At 49.4% G+C, this 15,605-nt stretch overlaps 1 protein-coding gene across 1 annotated transcript in view; it reads left to right on the forward strand.

Moving 5' to 3' along the window:
* The first annotated feature begins 294 nt into the window (after positions 1-294).
* Positions 295-15,605, forward strand: part of HLF (HLF transcription factor, PAR bZIP family member) — a 54,635-nt gene continuing 39,324 nt past the window's right edge. Inside the window, exons 1-2 of the mRNA XM_061142574.1 lie at positions 295-783; positions 2,936-3,271. Of these exons, the coding sequence (XP_060998557.1) occupies positions 669-783; positions 2,936-3,271 (451 nt within the window). The 5' untranslated portion in view covers positions 295-668. The remainder of the gene's footprint in view (positions 784-2,935; positions 3,272-15,605) is intronic.

Consider the following 15,605-nt stretch of genomic DNA (forward strand, 5'->3'; position numbering starts at 1 on the left):
GAAAGTCGGCGCGCGCGGCGACGCTACACTCGCGGCGGGGGCGGAGCTTGTGGGCGGGGCCTCAGTGGGCGGAGCCTCGGGGCCCGCCCCCGAACGCCGCTGGGCGCGAGGGGCGGGCGCTGACGTCACTCCCGGCCGGCCGCGGCACATGGGCGGCCGGCTGCGCTGGGCCGGGCGCTGCGCTGGGCCGGGCGCTGCGGGGCCGCCGGCGCGGGGGGCAGCGGCCGCGGCGCGGGAGGGGCGGGGCGGGGCGCGCGGCCTCGCGCTCGCGCTCGCGCCGGGGCGGTGCGGGCTCTCCGCCTTCTGCAGCGCTCTGCATGTTTTTCCTTTCTTTTTCGCAATTTTGAGCGTTGTGCATGAAGAGAGGTTCGAGGCAGGTGAGAGCATCCCGCCCGCCGCGGAGGAGCCCGCGGGCACTTGGCGCGCTCCCCGAGGGTCGTCTGCGCTGGGAGCCGAAAGTTCTTTTGGTTTTGTGTTTTTATGCAGATGTATTTATAAAGACATAAGTAATTTTTTTTTTTCTTTTTCTTCTCTTGTCTCCACCGCCTTGAAAGCTAGTACTTTTGGCAAAGGACGGAGGAAAAAGCTCAGCAACATTTTGAGGGGAGGCTGGAGTGGTTTTTTTTGTGTGTTTTTTTTTTAAAGAAAAAAAAATTGAGTGCATCGCGATGGAGAAAATGTCCCGACCGCTTCCCCTGAACCCCACCTTTATCCCGCCTCCCTACGGCGTGCTCAGGTCCTTGCTGGAGAACCCGCTGAAGCTCCCCCTTCATCACGAAGACGGTGAGCGCTGCCCTGCTGGCTGCCCCGCTGGGCACCCCCGGAGCATCCCCCGCTCCCCCACTCCCGGCACCCCGGCCCCGCTTGAATGAAATTGAGGTGCTCACCTATCGCCCCACCCCTCCTCCCCCGACAAAGGGAGGGGACGGTTCTGTCGTGGGGACATTCCGTGTTGCTAGTTGAGCGCCGGGGCCCCAGCCGGGCCTTGCGGGTCCTCTCGGGCGGCGCAGGTGGGAGACAGAAGTTGACAGGTCGGCGTCCCCGAGGTCGAGGTGCATCCACACGCGGAGCGAAAGCGCCAGCGCCAGCGCAGGGGCGAGGGGCGCCCCGCGTGCCCGGGAGTGAACCCCAGGGCCGGGCTCCAAGCGGGCGGGGGCTCGAGTCAGGGGTCGCACCGCGGAGCCGGTGTATTTGCGATCGTGCTGATCACAGCTCTTAGTTTTAGCGTTTGGAGCTCCCGAGGCGACAGCGGAGACGCCCGGTGTCCCGGGCTGGGTGCTTCAGGCCGGGAGATGGGGGCTGGGGTGGGCTGGGGGAGTGGTCCCTGGGCGGGGTGCCGCGCACGCCCCTGGCCCCCTTCGCCGCGCACTTTCCCGGTAGGAGGGGAGAGCCAGGCAGGCTCACGTGTAACCGCACCGGAGCCTTCTCTGGCCTGAGCCCTTTCTGGGTAAGTCCCAAACCTTCCCCGGGCAACCCTGGCTGGGGCAGGCCCGGAGGGTTCCTGCGAGGAGGCGCCGGATCCAGTTGGTGCCGCCAGGGATTTGTCGTTTGGGCTGGGGGGTTTCCTGCCATAGGTATCCCAGAAGCAAATGTGAACGGTGAGGTGAGCCCTGCGGCTCAGGAGTGTAAAGTCTTAAAAGATCCTTTGACTGCAAGCAGCTGGGTCATATGCGCATTTTTCTTTCCTAGGACAACCTGTTGCATTGCAAGAGCTGAGGGGTTTGGTTCCCAGTCTGCAGAACGGAGCTTCCCTCTTAAATCCCCTTTAAGGAGGGGCACTTGGGAGGAAGGTGCTGCCTGCAGTCTTTTGCATCTGTGGGAGTTTCGAAGTCAGATTCTTGGGAGATGAGACTGTAGAGGATTAGAAGGGATGGCATGGAGGCTGTGTTTCTGTGAGGAAGAAAGTCAGAAGCTAAATTGCTTAATCACAGATTTCACCCGCACTTGAGGACTAGCAGACTTGTCCAAATCCAGAGCGCTGGTTAAGGACCTAATGGGGTGAGGGATTCTTGCAGGTAGAAAATAGCTGTACATCTCCATCATAGATGCTCAGAGGAACCACCTTTTCTGGTAACTGTGCTCTTGACAGGTTCCATACAGGTGTAATTTTCGAGTTCGATCATACCTAAGTGTTTGGGGAAGAGGAGGAAGAAAACACTTTTGTATTTTAAACCACACCAAAACAAGAAACTCCTTTTGTAAAATACAGTGTACCCCAGTGGCTTTAGAAGCAAACACATGTGGGCTGGGAAGTTCTCAGCTTTCCTCTCTAGGATGTGATCCATTGGTTAAGCTCCCATAATCCTCAGAGCCTCTGTGTCTTCATTGTGAATGGAAGTTGTCACTATTTGCAAGTTTATTATGAGATTTTTTGGGGGAGAAACATATAAAAGAACCAGGTATGTTAGTAGGTGCTCAATACGGGGTATCAAAGAAGGGCAGAGAGTCCCTGCTTTACCAAAATTAGCATTACTAATACACTGGCTTTCTAAATCTGAATGACCTCATATTGTCACTGTAATGAATTTCCTAGAAGATAAATTATGCCTAGTTATTGGCTGTTTTCTTAAAAATCACAGCAGTTGTATGTAATTGCAGGTGTTATTTTCCCACTGTAGATTTAAATTATTATTTGTCTCCTTAAATAATGCACTGAGGGCTGTGCTGTCTTGTTTATATCCTAGATCAGTCTCTATCCCTGTCCCGAGCACTAGTGCTTTCTTTCCAAAGTAAATAGGAAGATGTCGAAAAACAGGCAGAGATCCATGTCCTGCCTGAACTTTTAACTCTAGAGCCACAAGAAGCAGCAGCCAGAGAACAGCCCCGGTACGTGTGGAAAGTAGTTTTGTAGCAGAAGCCAAAGAGGAGTGATAAAAAAAAAGTGAGACTTTTTCACTGTCTCTTTTAAACTCCAATATTTTCCCTTGTTTTGCAGCATATAGTAAGGATAAAGACAAGGAAAAGAAGCTGGATGATGAGAGTAATAGCCCAACGGTCCCCCAGTCAGCATTCTTGGGGCCCACCTTATGGGACAAAACCCTTCCCTATGACGGAGATACCTTCCAGTTGGAATACATGGACCTGGAGGAGTTTTTGTCGGAAAATGGCATTCCCCCCAGCCCGTCTCAGCATGACCACAGCCCCCACCCTCCTGGGCTGCAGCCGACCTCCTCAGCGGCCCCTTCCGTCATGGACCTCAGCAGTCGGGCCTCCGCACCCATTCACCCTGGCATCCCACCCCCGAACTGTGTGCAGAGCCCCATGCGACCAGGTAAAGTCCCAGATGGTTCTGCCTTCCCCTGGGGAGGAGGGGAGCGAAGGGGGAGGAAGGGGCTGACATGAACGTCTTGATCCTCAGGGGTGCATCCGAAAGGGGGAGTCTTGGGTTTCAGCCACAGTAGTGGTTGTCCCATTTCAGCGAGCGCATCACCCAGAGAGTCAGCTAAAGGCCGACTCTATGGAACCTACCCCTAGAAATTCTGACCTTTCAGGTCTGGCTGAGGCCTGGAATATGCATTTTTTATCCAGCCCCAGTGGGGATTCTAATGCAGCTGATCCAAGGACTGCAGTTTGAGGAATGCCAACCTGCGGTTAATGATTGGGATAATTCAGGCCCCTGACTCACCCGCGTCTCTTTTCCTCCTTCCCCAAGTACACAGATAACAGGGCCTTGCTAATGATTTGGGTGGACTGTCTGTATCATGCTGTGGTTTGCCTGTATTCATTGTTTTTTGGCTGAAGGGGAACAAGATGTGAGTGAGGTGGGGGGCAGGTATCTTTTTCATCCATTTCAGCTTGTGTTGTCAGTTGAGAAACTGAGTCTTAAAGTAGGTCTCACCTTAAGCATGACTTAGCCTTCTTCAGCATCACATCCTGTCTTTCTCTTCACTATTCCTACCAAATTGTTCTTTTTATTTATTTATTTTTTTTTCATTTTCATCTGCTCACCACACGTAATCCACTTTTATCAAAACCTACAAGGCTGGCTTTAAATGGTGTTGAAATATTGCACAAAAACGTTACCTGAAATGACCGGTACTTCAAAACCCACCCGCAAACGCTCAGATGTAAACACAAGTGAGGGCGCTCTGTCTCCATGTCTTTAGCCCCCTGTCGTACAAAACACGCAGGAAGAAAAGCTGTTTCATTTGCACAGGTAACTGGGAACAAAGATGCAGCGGACAGATCGTCGGGAGGGTCACCGAGCCAGGGAACTTAGCTGCGGGGAGGCCAGAAAGCAGGACGGTGGGAGGCTTGAGCCGGAGATCTCTACCGATCTCTGTGTCCTCAGCTCATGTAGAGTTTCTGTGGCACACAGCGCGAGATGAAAATGAAAGGAAACGGTGCAGAGGAGGAAGAGAATGCCCCTGCCTCGGAATGCCAGTATTGGACTTAAAGCTCTCCCATTCAGTCTCTCTGCGGCCCCTTCTTCGAAACCCACTTTGAGTTATAGCTTCCAGGGTGCTGCCTGGAACAGCATGAAGTCTTAGCCCCTGCCCACCCCCGGGGGCCACAGAAGCTTATGGAGACACCCTTTCATGTGAGCCTGACCCCCTGTTACTTAGGACATACAGGGGCGTTCTCCCAGGAACAGACCACAAAATAAATAACCGTCAGAGCGAGAAAAGAGTCAGGAGGAAGGGCACAGAAGCCAGGTGAGAAGGCTTAGCTGCGCCTCTGTCATCTGCTCTGCAGAATGAGACGGACAGCTTTGCAGCAGTGGGACTTGACAAAGTGCTGCAGCCTTTCTGGGCCTCAGTTTCCCTTTTGTGCAGGAGGGTATCATTTTGGTTTGATTGGGTCATTGTGAAAATTAGAATGTGTCTAAGGGGTCAGACGACTAGCACTAGATATTTCTTAATGAGAGCAATTATGATCATTATTCTGTTTGTGTCAGCTTCCATCACTTCTTCCAATGCCTGTCTTCTGAAAGACCTTCACAGAGTAACTAGTACTGTGTGTAACCCTTTGTTCTGCAGAGAAGTGTCGGGAGATTTTGACCAATAGTTTTTGGCTTGCAGTGTTCTAAGCCTAACACTTACACTCAGTTGACAAGTTATTTCTCAGTCTTCTGTTCATGCATAGGATGTGTGCCATGGTAGAAATACTGCGGTTTTTTTTCCCCCAAAAGGCATGCTGGTGGGGGGGGGTCTCCACCCTTAGGTTCCTACTGAAAAATCAAGAGTTGGGATTTTGGAGCTTGAAAGTCATTTGAATCAATATTGATCAGCGACTTTCAGAAACTTGTGATGCCCTACTCAGACTTGCAGTCCATAACAAAGGACTCCTGCTTTCAGTGGCTGTCATTTTGTTAGGTTGTAGAGTTAAAGACACTTGGATCAAAGAGGGCACTGGGACCTAGAAATAAGTTCTTCACTTATATGTTTTTTTTCACAACGGAAGCACACTTCATAAATAATACTCTTCAATTCATTTAAACTCAATGATATTCCTGACAAAAAAAGGAAAAGAAGTTAGAGCTCTTCTTAAAATACCCAGTGCAGATAAAATACCCAGTGCTGCTCTTACAGAGGTGATAATGCAACATAAAATTCTAGGGAAGGTGGAGTTAATGGGTGGTATATCACAGGCAAACCTGAAACAGGAGAAAGTCCTTCATTATTCTGTGTAATCACAGTGGTGACCCGAATAGAAATACCGAGTAACCCATGAGGAAAACAAATCCTGAGAAGGGAAGAGCACAGAGGTAGCTGTGAGCATTCCGGGAACTGTAGAATCTCAGTCTGCAGCAAGATTCCTCAGGTGAGTCTGCTGTAGGGGCTGCCTGTGTTTTGTGGGATGTTTGAGGGCATCCCTGCCTTCTGTTCTGTAGAAGTCAGTAAACCCTCCCCACCCCAACCTGTGACCAGTAAAAATGTCTCCTGTTACTGCCAAATGTCCCCAGAGGGCAAAATCGCCCCCTCTCTCTCCCCACCCCCAGCCCGCCCCGGAACTACTGATCTCAATTTGAGATTTGAACGGCCACATCTGGGCTTAATTCAGGATCCTGTCACACACATGGATGCCTTATATCTCCTGTAATGCATTATGGCAAAACTTTTGAAGCAGTCAGGAGACCTTAAGTTGCCAAGAAGAAATATAACATTAATAAGAGCATAGTTATCCACTTTTAGTTAATAAAACTAAGACATCAGGATAATCAGGAGATAATTGCAAAGCAATTTTGTTAAATATTTGTTTTCTACTCTCTGCTCAGCATGCATATTTTGAGTTATACTCAGTAGCATTGTACCATTAGTGCTACCTGTGTGGCTGAAGGGAAGTGAAAGAGATGACAAATTATGCATTTCTAGGTTTACCCCAAGTGTGTCTTGGAATGACAAGGTGAGTGTTCCTGTGAATTCTCTTACTGTTTACCCTGACTGCTCTCCAAGCCCTCTCCTATTTTATACACCCATCATTATTCTTCTTTTTACCTGTCTGTTCAAAGAATGAGTTAAATATCTGAATGCAATTTTCCTTGAAGAAATAACCCAGGGATCCGCTGAAGCCTTCTCTGGCAGTGGGGGTTATTGCTATGCTTTCTGGGCTGACATCTTAATCAGGAGCAGTGGTGGTTCCTGGATGCAGTAGGCATCGGAAGGGGCTTCTCACGCATTTGAGGTGCAGCTTCCTGGCCATCCCTGAGCCTGTAGGGATGGCAGGAGAGTCCTGACCACTTCAACGTTTGCATGTCAGATGCTATCAGAGGTGATGCCGGGAGTGCTTTCCTGGAGGTATGTGCTGCATACGGAAAAAAGAAGAATCAGTTTGCCCTGAGAATTGAGTGATTGCTTTAAGGACAGCAGTCCCTTTAGGGAAAGTCATCTATAGCAGACAAAGGCAGAGTTATTTTTAAATCACATGCTTGTAAAGCCAGAATTGAAATTGTTTCCTCTGGTGGTTTTTCTTTGAATAGCTTGGAGGTGTCCTGCCACCATTAGACCTGAATTCAGCTGAGAATTATGAAGCCTCTCTTTCCCGTTCTGAGCACAATCTGGGTTGTGGTGAGGCTGGTTAGGGAGTAAAGTGAAAACCCTTCCGTGTCGGGGTGAGGGTGAGGGTGGGGGGGTCGGGGAGACCCCACTGGAGCTCGGCAGGATGGAGGGGTGTGGTGGTTGGGGAGACCCCACTGGAGCTTGGCAGGATGGAAGGGGGTGGTGGTGTCCGGGAGACCCCACTGGAGCTTGGCAGGATGGTGGGGTGGGTGGTCGGGGAGACCCCACTGGAGCTCTGCAGGATGGAGGGGTGTGGTGGTCGGGGAGACCCCACTGGAGCTTGGCAGGATGGGGGGGGGTCGGGGAGACCCCACTGGAGCTTGGCAGGATGGGGGGGTCGGGGAGACCCCACTGGAGCTTGGCAGGATGGGGGGCGTCGGGGAGACCCCACTGGAGCTTGGCAGGATGGAATCAGCGTTGTGTCTGCTCTGTTCCTGCTCTTGTAATGAGGTTCTGATGGGGAAGGGAGGGACCGCCATGGGATCCAGATTGTCATGTCGGGGAGATCTGTGCTGGGGGCCCTGAAATTACGAGGGGTCCTGCTGAAGCAACAGAGTTCTTTGGGCTTTTCTGACACCGTGAGACGAAGCTTCGATTTCTCCCTGCCCTTAAACGTGTGCAGTTCATGTACCTTCCCGTCTCACATGCTCGTCACGTCTGCAGGTTGGGAGTGCTCTGAGTTGAGGTGCACTGTGCCCCACGTGTCTTGGGAATGCTTTCCATTCATCGGGATCAAGGAGGCCTTGAGGGGAGAGCATCAGCTTTGTCCTTGAAGCAGGCAGACTTTTCTTGGTTCCAGTTCATCTTCTCCACCACACCCTGCAGAGGACAGGGGCACCCTGCTCTCTTGGCTTTGCCGTCTGTAACATTCCCGGGACTGCACATCCTTGCCTTCTGGCAGGAGGTGTTTCTGGACAGGGGTGCAGAGTGAGGGTGACTAGGTGCTTACAAGCATCAGCTCTGGGCCCAGGGACTTGGGTTCACAGCCTGGACGTACGCTGGCTTGCTGTGTAACTTTGGGTCCATTTCCTGACCTCTTTAAGCCTTGGTGTTCCCATTGGGAGAATGGACACTGGAAACAGTCACCCTCCCATGGGGTGTTAGCAGGCTGTGTGACACAGGCCTCCTCAGAGCTTGGAGCTGGAGGGATGTCGTGGCTTGCCAGCAGGGAAAGGAATGGCTTATTCCCAACCCCATTCTCCATTTAGGGATGTGTTTCATCCAGCGCCCTTCCCTCTGCAAAACTAGGACATGGGGTGTTTGTGGTTCCGGCCCCACTGCCCCCCACCCTCCGCGGGCCCTATACCCTGGAGGCTGCTTGACTTTTCGGCCTCATTCTGGATTAGAACGAGCCACTTCCCTGACGTTACCCCAGCAGTTTCTGGGTTCGCACCTCATGTCCTCCAGTGTAGTCACGGCCACTTGCCGGGTGCCCAGCCCCCAGCTCCCTCCTGCATGAGCCCCAGCGACCCTGGCTGCCTGCCCCGGGCACGTGGCTGTGCCTCACAGAGCTCGCCCGGCCTGGGTGGCGAGCTGGCCGCCTGCCACCCCCTGCCCCCACCCTCTCTTCCCTTCCCAGGCATGCCGCCGCGAGTGCAGCGAGCGATCGTAATCCTGACCCTGACCCTGGCACGAGAAGGCCGCGCTCTGGAGGGCCGTTCCCATGCCAGGGAAGCCTGCTCTGCCCCACGTCCTAGCCAGACCCCAAGTGCCCAGCTGCCCAGAGGCACTGTCTGCTCTGCGCTGCTGCGGTGGGCAGGCTTCCTGCAGGCCAGCTCCTGCCAAGGAGCTTGGCAGAGGCTCTTCAGTTCAACCCGGTGTCTACCAGATGAGAAAAATAGCAGTGTAAAGACAGAACTAGGTAGAGCAGAAGAACGGGTCGGGGGAGGTGGGAAGGAGGGGGCTGAGATAACATCCCGGAGCAGAGAGCCAGAGGGTGAGAGACAACAGTGATGGACTGGGTTTCGCAGAAGCCTCCCCGCCAACCAGCACTAATCACTTGTACCCAGGAATCATTTTTTATGTCTCAGCAGTGAAGATGGAGGGAAGCGGGAGGGTGGCAGTGGAAGCATTAAGACTGAAAAAGCTTTGGAAGAGAATAAACGAGAGAGGGACGGGGCGGTGCAGGGCCTGCATTTGGTTCTGTGATGGGAAGGGCCGAGAATATTGGGGCCAGGTCATATCCACTTTATTATACTGTTTGGTGTGCCCCCAGCACATGTCTTAACCGGAAACCACTCAACTACTGTTTTGGAATAAACTGAAATGTGCTTCCAACATAGGTGCTTGCTGGCTCACCGTTCAGATGTCCAAAATCAGGATGACCTGTGTTTGATACGTGGGTCATCCAGGCAGCGTGTCACTCTTGTCGGGCACAGGATCCCACAAACAAGCACACCTGGTGTCAGTCCCGTCCCTGCCATGCTCGCCCATGCTCTTGGACATGTCCCTTAAACGGTGTGAGCTTTGTATTTTCCATCTGGAACTTCGGAGAAATCCTTGGACGTGCCTCCTAGGGTTGTTGAAGGACTGCTGGAGAAGACTTGGCACGGTGACGGGCCCACAGCAAACGCCCAGTCACAGCTGCTCTGAGGGCGTCCTCATTCCCGTCTCGTCTCATCTCTCATAGTAGGACCTCATCTCTCGCTGGGTTCCTGGGGAGTCTCCATACCTCTCCCTTCCCGGCCAGTTAAGGCCTCTGGAGTTGGCATTTCTTCTTTGCTTCTCTGCTGAGTCTTGCTCACTCCCTTCTTCACCTCTGAGTTTTAATTAACCTTGTATCGCTAACTGTAGCCGTTATTCAGTCCTCCTTGCTCATGAGATTAAAAGAAAATCAGATGAGCAAAACGTGGCCCAAAGAAGTTCTTGAGTAGATGATTTCTCCGTGACACATATGGCTAGCAAATCAATCAGTCAATGTTACTATTGTGAATTTTTATGAATAGGCAAGAATCCCACTTGAAGGAAATACAGTGAACTCAGGGGTAAAGAAACCATACAGGCATGTTAGGGCGCCAGGAAAGGAGGAAAGTCTAGTCCATCCTCCTGCTTACAAGCAGGACTTTCCAAAAGCATTCCAGAATGATTCCGCCTCCCCCCCAGAGGTCCTTTAATGGAGAAATCTTGACTCTTTCCACACACTTATCTTCTTATCTGCAAAGTAACATCTTTGTTGGGTTGATGTGAGGTTTCTGATGTCCATGAAGGCCAGCATGGCGCCTCCCATAATAAGCCAATCCTGACCCACGGCGCCTCCCATAGTAAGCCAACCCTGACCCATGGCGCCTCCCATAATAAGCCAGTCCTGACCCCAATCAGTCCTGTCACTTTCCTCTTGTCAACACTAGAAAGACGAGAGGGCAACAGAGGAAGCTGTCAGAGCTGGGGGCACGTGGATGATCCCCAGCAATAGCATCAGCTGTGGATTTGTGTTTCCCCCGGGGAAGACAGACAAGGGTATGATTGGACTGCTGGTCTCAAGGAGATGGGAGTTCAGTAGGGAAGATGGAACATTTAGGTGAAACAATGAGTGACAGAACAAGCTAGCATGTTCCAGACCAAAAGCTGAGTCCACAGAGGCCTCCAATATCTACTGAAAGAGGAGGGGGAAAGAGCCTGAAAATGAGTAAAACCTCTGAAAATTAATGTGGGGGCAGTGCCATCCGTCAGGGCTGCCAGATCTCAGGGAAGCAGCCGCTGCCTGGGGGTGATGCTTCTTAAGGAGTCAGGCCTTCCCGGGTCTCCTGGTGCTGGAGGAGCAGAGATGGAGAGCAGCAATGGGGTGGTGGAGCATGGAGGTGGGAATGTCCATGGGTGTCCAGGGAGCAGGGTGTCGATCCTGTTCAGCTGGTGCAGAAAACTCACATGAAGGAGGCAGGAATATGAGTCTGCAGAGGCAGGTGCCAGCCAGGCTGGCAGCTTTGTAAACGCCAGGCTCCTGAGCTTGAACCTGGTCCAGGAGGCAGGGGGGAGCCATTGAAGGTTTCTGAGCGGGGAAGTGGCATGTGGATGTTCCCTCTTGGGTTCAAGGTTGGATTTGAAACATTTTTAGATACTTCACAACAGTTTCCTCTGGCAAACCGGGACTTCCACTTCCGTATTTTTGTTGTTTGGAAAATAAACACTCTTCCTTGAACATCAAACAGCTTTTCAAAACACAATGTTCTAATGATCTAGAGAAAGTAATTCAAAAACACAGGGTTTAAGTTTCACTTATAAAGCCCATAATTTTGGTGATTGGGGGAAACCCTCTTTGACAAGAAAAGAGTTTGAGGGATGTGAACAGTTTAGAATTTTAAAAAAGTCCAAAAGTGGGCCTGATCTCACAGAAGCATAAAAATAGATTTTAATAAACCCAATCCGTTAACATTCATGACTTTAAAATGCCTCTATATTATAAAGCTTACTGGGTTTGCAAACAAATATGTTAAACCTTTTTCTGTGAGTGTGGGTTTTGTGCCTTTTGGTGTATGTGTATGTGTGATTGTGAGAGAGAGGGAGGGAAGGCTCCAGTGATACAAGTAGTACTTGATTATAAGGATTACCTGCAGCAGTAATATCAGGTTAAAACACTTAGGCGAGTGTTTGGCCAGCTTAGTGATTTTACTCCTGAGAGACAAAAGAATCCTTATTACAGTTGTGTATTCTTGAGTCCTGACCTTGTGTCTGTGGCTCTCTTCTCCCCCGAAAACCGGAATTAATTGCATGCCATGCAGAGATCAGGTGGCTGGGGGTGGGGTGGGGGTTGTGCTGAATTGCTGCTGGAGGAAAAGGACTTTGTGGGAGCAGACGGACTCTTGGGGGAGGGAAGGGGGCTGCTGAACGGCACCTGCGTGAAGTAGCTCGCTCAGGTACCCCTGAAGTGTTCTCTGAGATCAAGCCAAGATTACAGAAAGCAGGAGGAGTTGCCATAACCCAAGTCAGTTCACTTAAGGAAAAAAAAAACAAAACTGTGTGTGCAATTTCACCTCCAACTATGTACAGTAGACAATTACAGGAGTGTTGGCAGAATCAAGCATCTGTTGGGGAAAAACTATACAGTACTTGTTTCTGTTAAATTGGCTTCTGGTGGATACACACTCCATGACTTAATATGAAAATCCCAAAAATGTTTTCCTTCCTTTCTGACTTTAACAAGTATTGTTACTGTCTCAAGCTCCTAACCATCCAGCTCATAATGGGAATCCAGTCTCACTGTCTGTTCTGAAAAATGGCAGTTCCATTGTCAGACAGATCTCCTAAAAGTTTTGTTTTCAGAAGTTTAATCTAGGATTTTTTTTTTTTCATTAATGATTTTTGGAAGAATGCTTTGGAATTTGGGATCTTGTAATAAGAGACGACTTGTGGCTAATTAAGCCCCTTTCTGTCTCAAATCTTGCCTGGGAGACCCTGGATTCCTAAAAACAATGAGTGCACACTGCTGGCAGAAAGATGCTCCAGGGAGCTGCAATACTAAATCATCTGTGACAAAATGTTCTCTTAGACAGTGGGGTTGCATAAATGGATCAGCAGAAATAAGCGCCTTGGCAGAAGCTTCTTGAGTGGGAAACAGCAGTGCTTTCTTCTGTAATTGGCTCTGGGTAGCAGTCTGCTGGGAGGTCCTTGCTGGGGAACCCACGCTTGGGCCGTGGAGTAGAGAAGGAAAGCTTTGCTGCCGCTCTGTAAGTGTCTTCACACTTAATGGAAAGAGTTAAGTGAGATTGGCCATTCAGGCCCAGTACATGCCTCCTGAATTGAACAGGCAGAGTGAAGGTTTGTTTGGGGAGGGATGCCACCAGGCCCTGGCCAATGGGAATCAAGGCTGTAAACCAGATGAACAAGATCATCTAGATAGGCAGTCATCAGATTACCCAGAACAGATACTTCAATACCCCAAGACAGGAAGAGTTATTCTAGGGAGGGTGGCAGAGTCAAACTCTGGTCTGCCCAAAGGATTGATCAGAAGACTTAGTTCACTTTAGAATGGATTTATTGTGCTGTGGGCTTAGTTAGTATCACGGAAGGAGATTATGGAGGCTTTTACTAGAGAGAACTTTTAAAATAGGATGGAGATCTCATATCCAGTTCGAATAACATTGCTTTTAGAGGCCAAATGCCACTGAAAGATTTATAGAAGAAAGAGTAAATAATATAAAATGTAAAGATAGAAATAAAGCCTTGATAGAGTTTCTGAGGATAGGAAAAGGAAAATTTGTAGAACTAACTTCATAGGGATTTGGTAGAATTCATTTCATCACAATTGATTTCTTTTTATTAACTTGTTTTCCAGGGAAGTTGTGTGTTTTTTTCCCTCATAGAATCTAAAGTATGTTTATTTCAAATGACCAGTAACACCTGAATGAATTTTAAAATGATATTTATATTCAGGTCAAAAATAGTTTAGCATTGTAAATGAAATTAATCCAGACATATCAGGTCTCCTAGTGATATTTAGTTATTGGATTCCTTAGATGTTTAAAAGTAAAAGGAAGTTTCAGTATTATAAAAATTAAGTGTAAAGAAGCAATTTGAGTTTACTTACATTCTACTTATTTCTCTTTTTACCCTCAAGCTTACTTGGGAATAACATTGCATTGATTCACATTTTGTGATCATTTGATCTTGCATTGATCAAACTGAAATCTGTATCTTTGTGTTCTTTGTAAAGATATTACCAAAAACATTAATTATGCAAATAGAATTTTAGAAGGCACATTGAACTTATTTGAGTACTAAACAGGCTTTAAAGGCCTTCTCTGTGTCTGTACATTGATGTTCTTAACCACAGCATGTATCAGCAAGGAGTGAAGGAATTTCTCTCATTCAGCTGCGTCAGTAATTCAGATTAGTGTGACCACCAAGTTGTGGCAGTTTGTCTGTGTCTGCCCTCCCCCACCTTGTCCCCATCTACTAAAGTTTCCTCTTTTGAGCTTAAATTTTCATACAAGTGCATGGAACCAAAAGAGCACTTTTGTTCGTTTTCATCCCATCAAAAAGGATGCCATGCAAGGATTTTCCACATGAACTCATCACCCGCTGGAGCAGACTCCTCTCCTTCTTCCTTTCCCCTCACTGATGGGCAGCACTGTGTGGGTACAGTTCCCGTCCTGGCTTAGATCTTAGAGCCAAGACTGACCCGCTCTCTAACCCTTCTGCCTTTGCTTTCGCCTCTGTGAGTGGGGATGGTGAACACCCGCTTCAGCTTCAGGTGCTTCCTGGAGGAGTGAACGAGGTGCTCTGTGGAAAGCACTCAGAACAGCAGTCAGTCTGAATGGTAGGCGTCACCACTTTCATTTGTTCTGCAATGACGAGTTTTCTCTTTTCCTACTTCCATCGCGGGAACAGGTTTTGTGCTGGAGCAATCATGGCCAGCAGTGATTGCTGTAGCCACGCTCTCTGCCTCTTGTAGGGAAGAAAGGGTGATGGATGCTCCCAAGCTGGGAGCACCCTCTGTACTGACCTCAGTGAGAAGCTCTCCAGCCCCCACGCCCCGCCAGCCCTGTTTGTGGTTCTGTAACAATAAATGCTGTCTTCCTTGGGTAGGTCTGTGTCTTCCGTCTCCACCCACCTTGCCATCCTCTGACTCTGGGCCTGGAAGACCTGGAGAGACTTAACGGGGGAAATGGGACAATTCTTTCTCTGCATGCTCTCCAGCTTTTCCAGTGTCTTACAGGATCGGGGACTGGTGCTTCTTCCTCCTTTCTGGTGACACCTTTGGGTCATGGACTGGGAGACAGCGGGGTGCAGCGCGGAGGACGTGGGACCATGGGCTTCCATGGTAAAAGCCCTAGTTTTCTGCTCCCATGGTGCACAACTCTCAAACATTTCCTTAACCCTCCCTGCAAGATAAAAACATGGCAGAGGGTGCCTCCAGAGAGGGCAGATAGAGCCTTCTGTCAGAATAGAATGGAAACCCAAAAAACAGAAGTAAATTACTTGGAAGAAATTTGTGAAAATAGTTTTCACACAGAGGGGAACTAGAAGTCAATTAATTTAAGACTTGGGATTAACCTGATGTGACTTTGTCTTTCAGCCGGATTAGCGATCTGGCCTTCTTGGCATGGGTCTTGATACAGTGCAGAGTGTACTATACACATGGGTGTGGCAGGATAGACCTTTTCAAGGCACAGCAGTCCTGTCTTAAGGATGACAAAGTACATCATCATCAAACTAGGCAAGACTTCCCTCTTGGGAGGCGAGTTTGATTTCAGGGAAAGCTCCCTCAGCCTGTTTTCACTTCCAGTCACATACCTCTGAGCTTTTATAAAAGACTAGGCACCCTGCTCCTAAGTTTAAATGAACTAAACGCATATGAAATCATGGCCATAGTCATTATGTGTTCAGGCCAGGATGGTGCTGAGCATTTAGTGTAAGGGGTTGTAGGAAATCAGGTCATACTAGAAATGAAATTGGTTTCTGGAATTTACTCTGCTCCCAGGAGCATTGGCTCTTGTGGATCCATCGCCAAAGCACGTTTTCTCTTTTCTTCATCTGTCTTTCCATTCTGATTACAAGCCGCTTAAAAATAAATGTCGACCTATCTCAGTGGCCAAAAACCATGGAGATCAGGATTAAATAATTTTAAGGCAGAAATAACAAGCTTTGATTAATGCTGTGAGGGTTAAATGA

Source organism: Dama dama, chromosome 5 (assembly GCF_033118175.1).
Source record: "Dama dama isolate Ldn47 chromosome 5, ASM3311817v1, whole genome shotgun sequence".
NCBI lineage: Eukaryota > Metazoa > Chordata > Mammalia > Artiodactyla > Cervidae > Dama > Dama dama.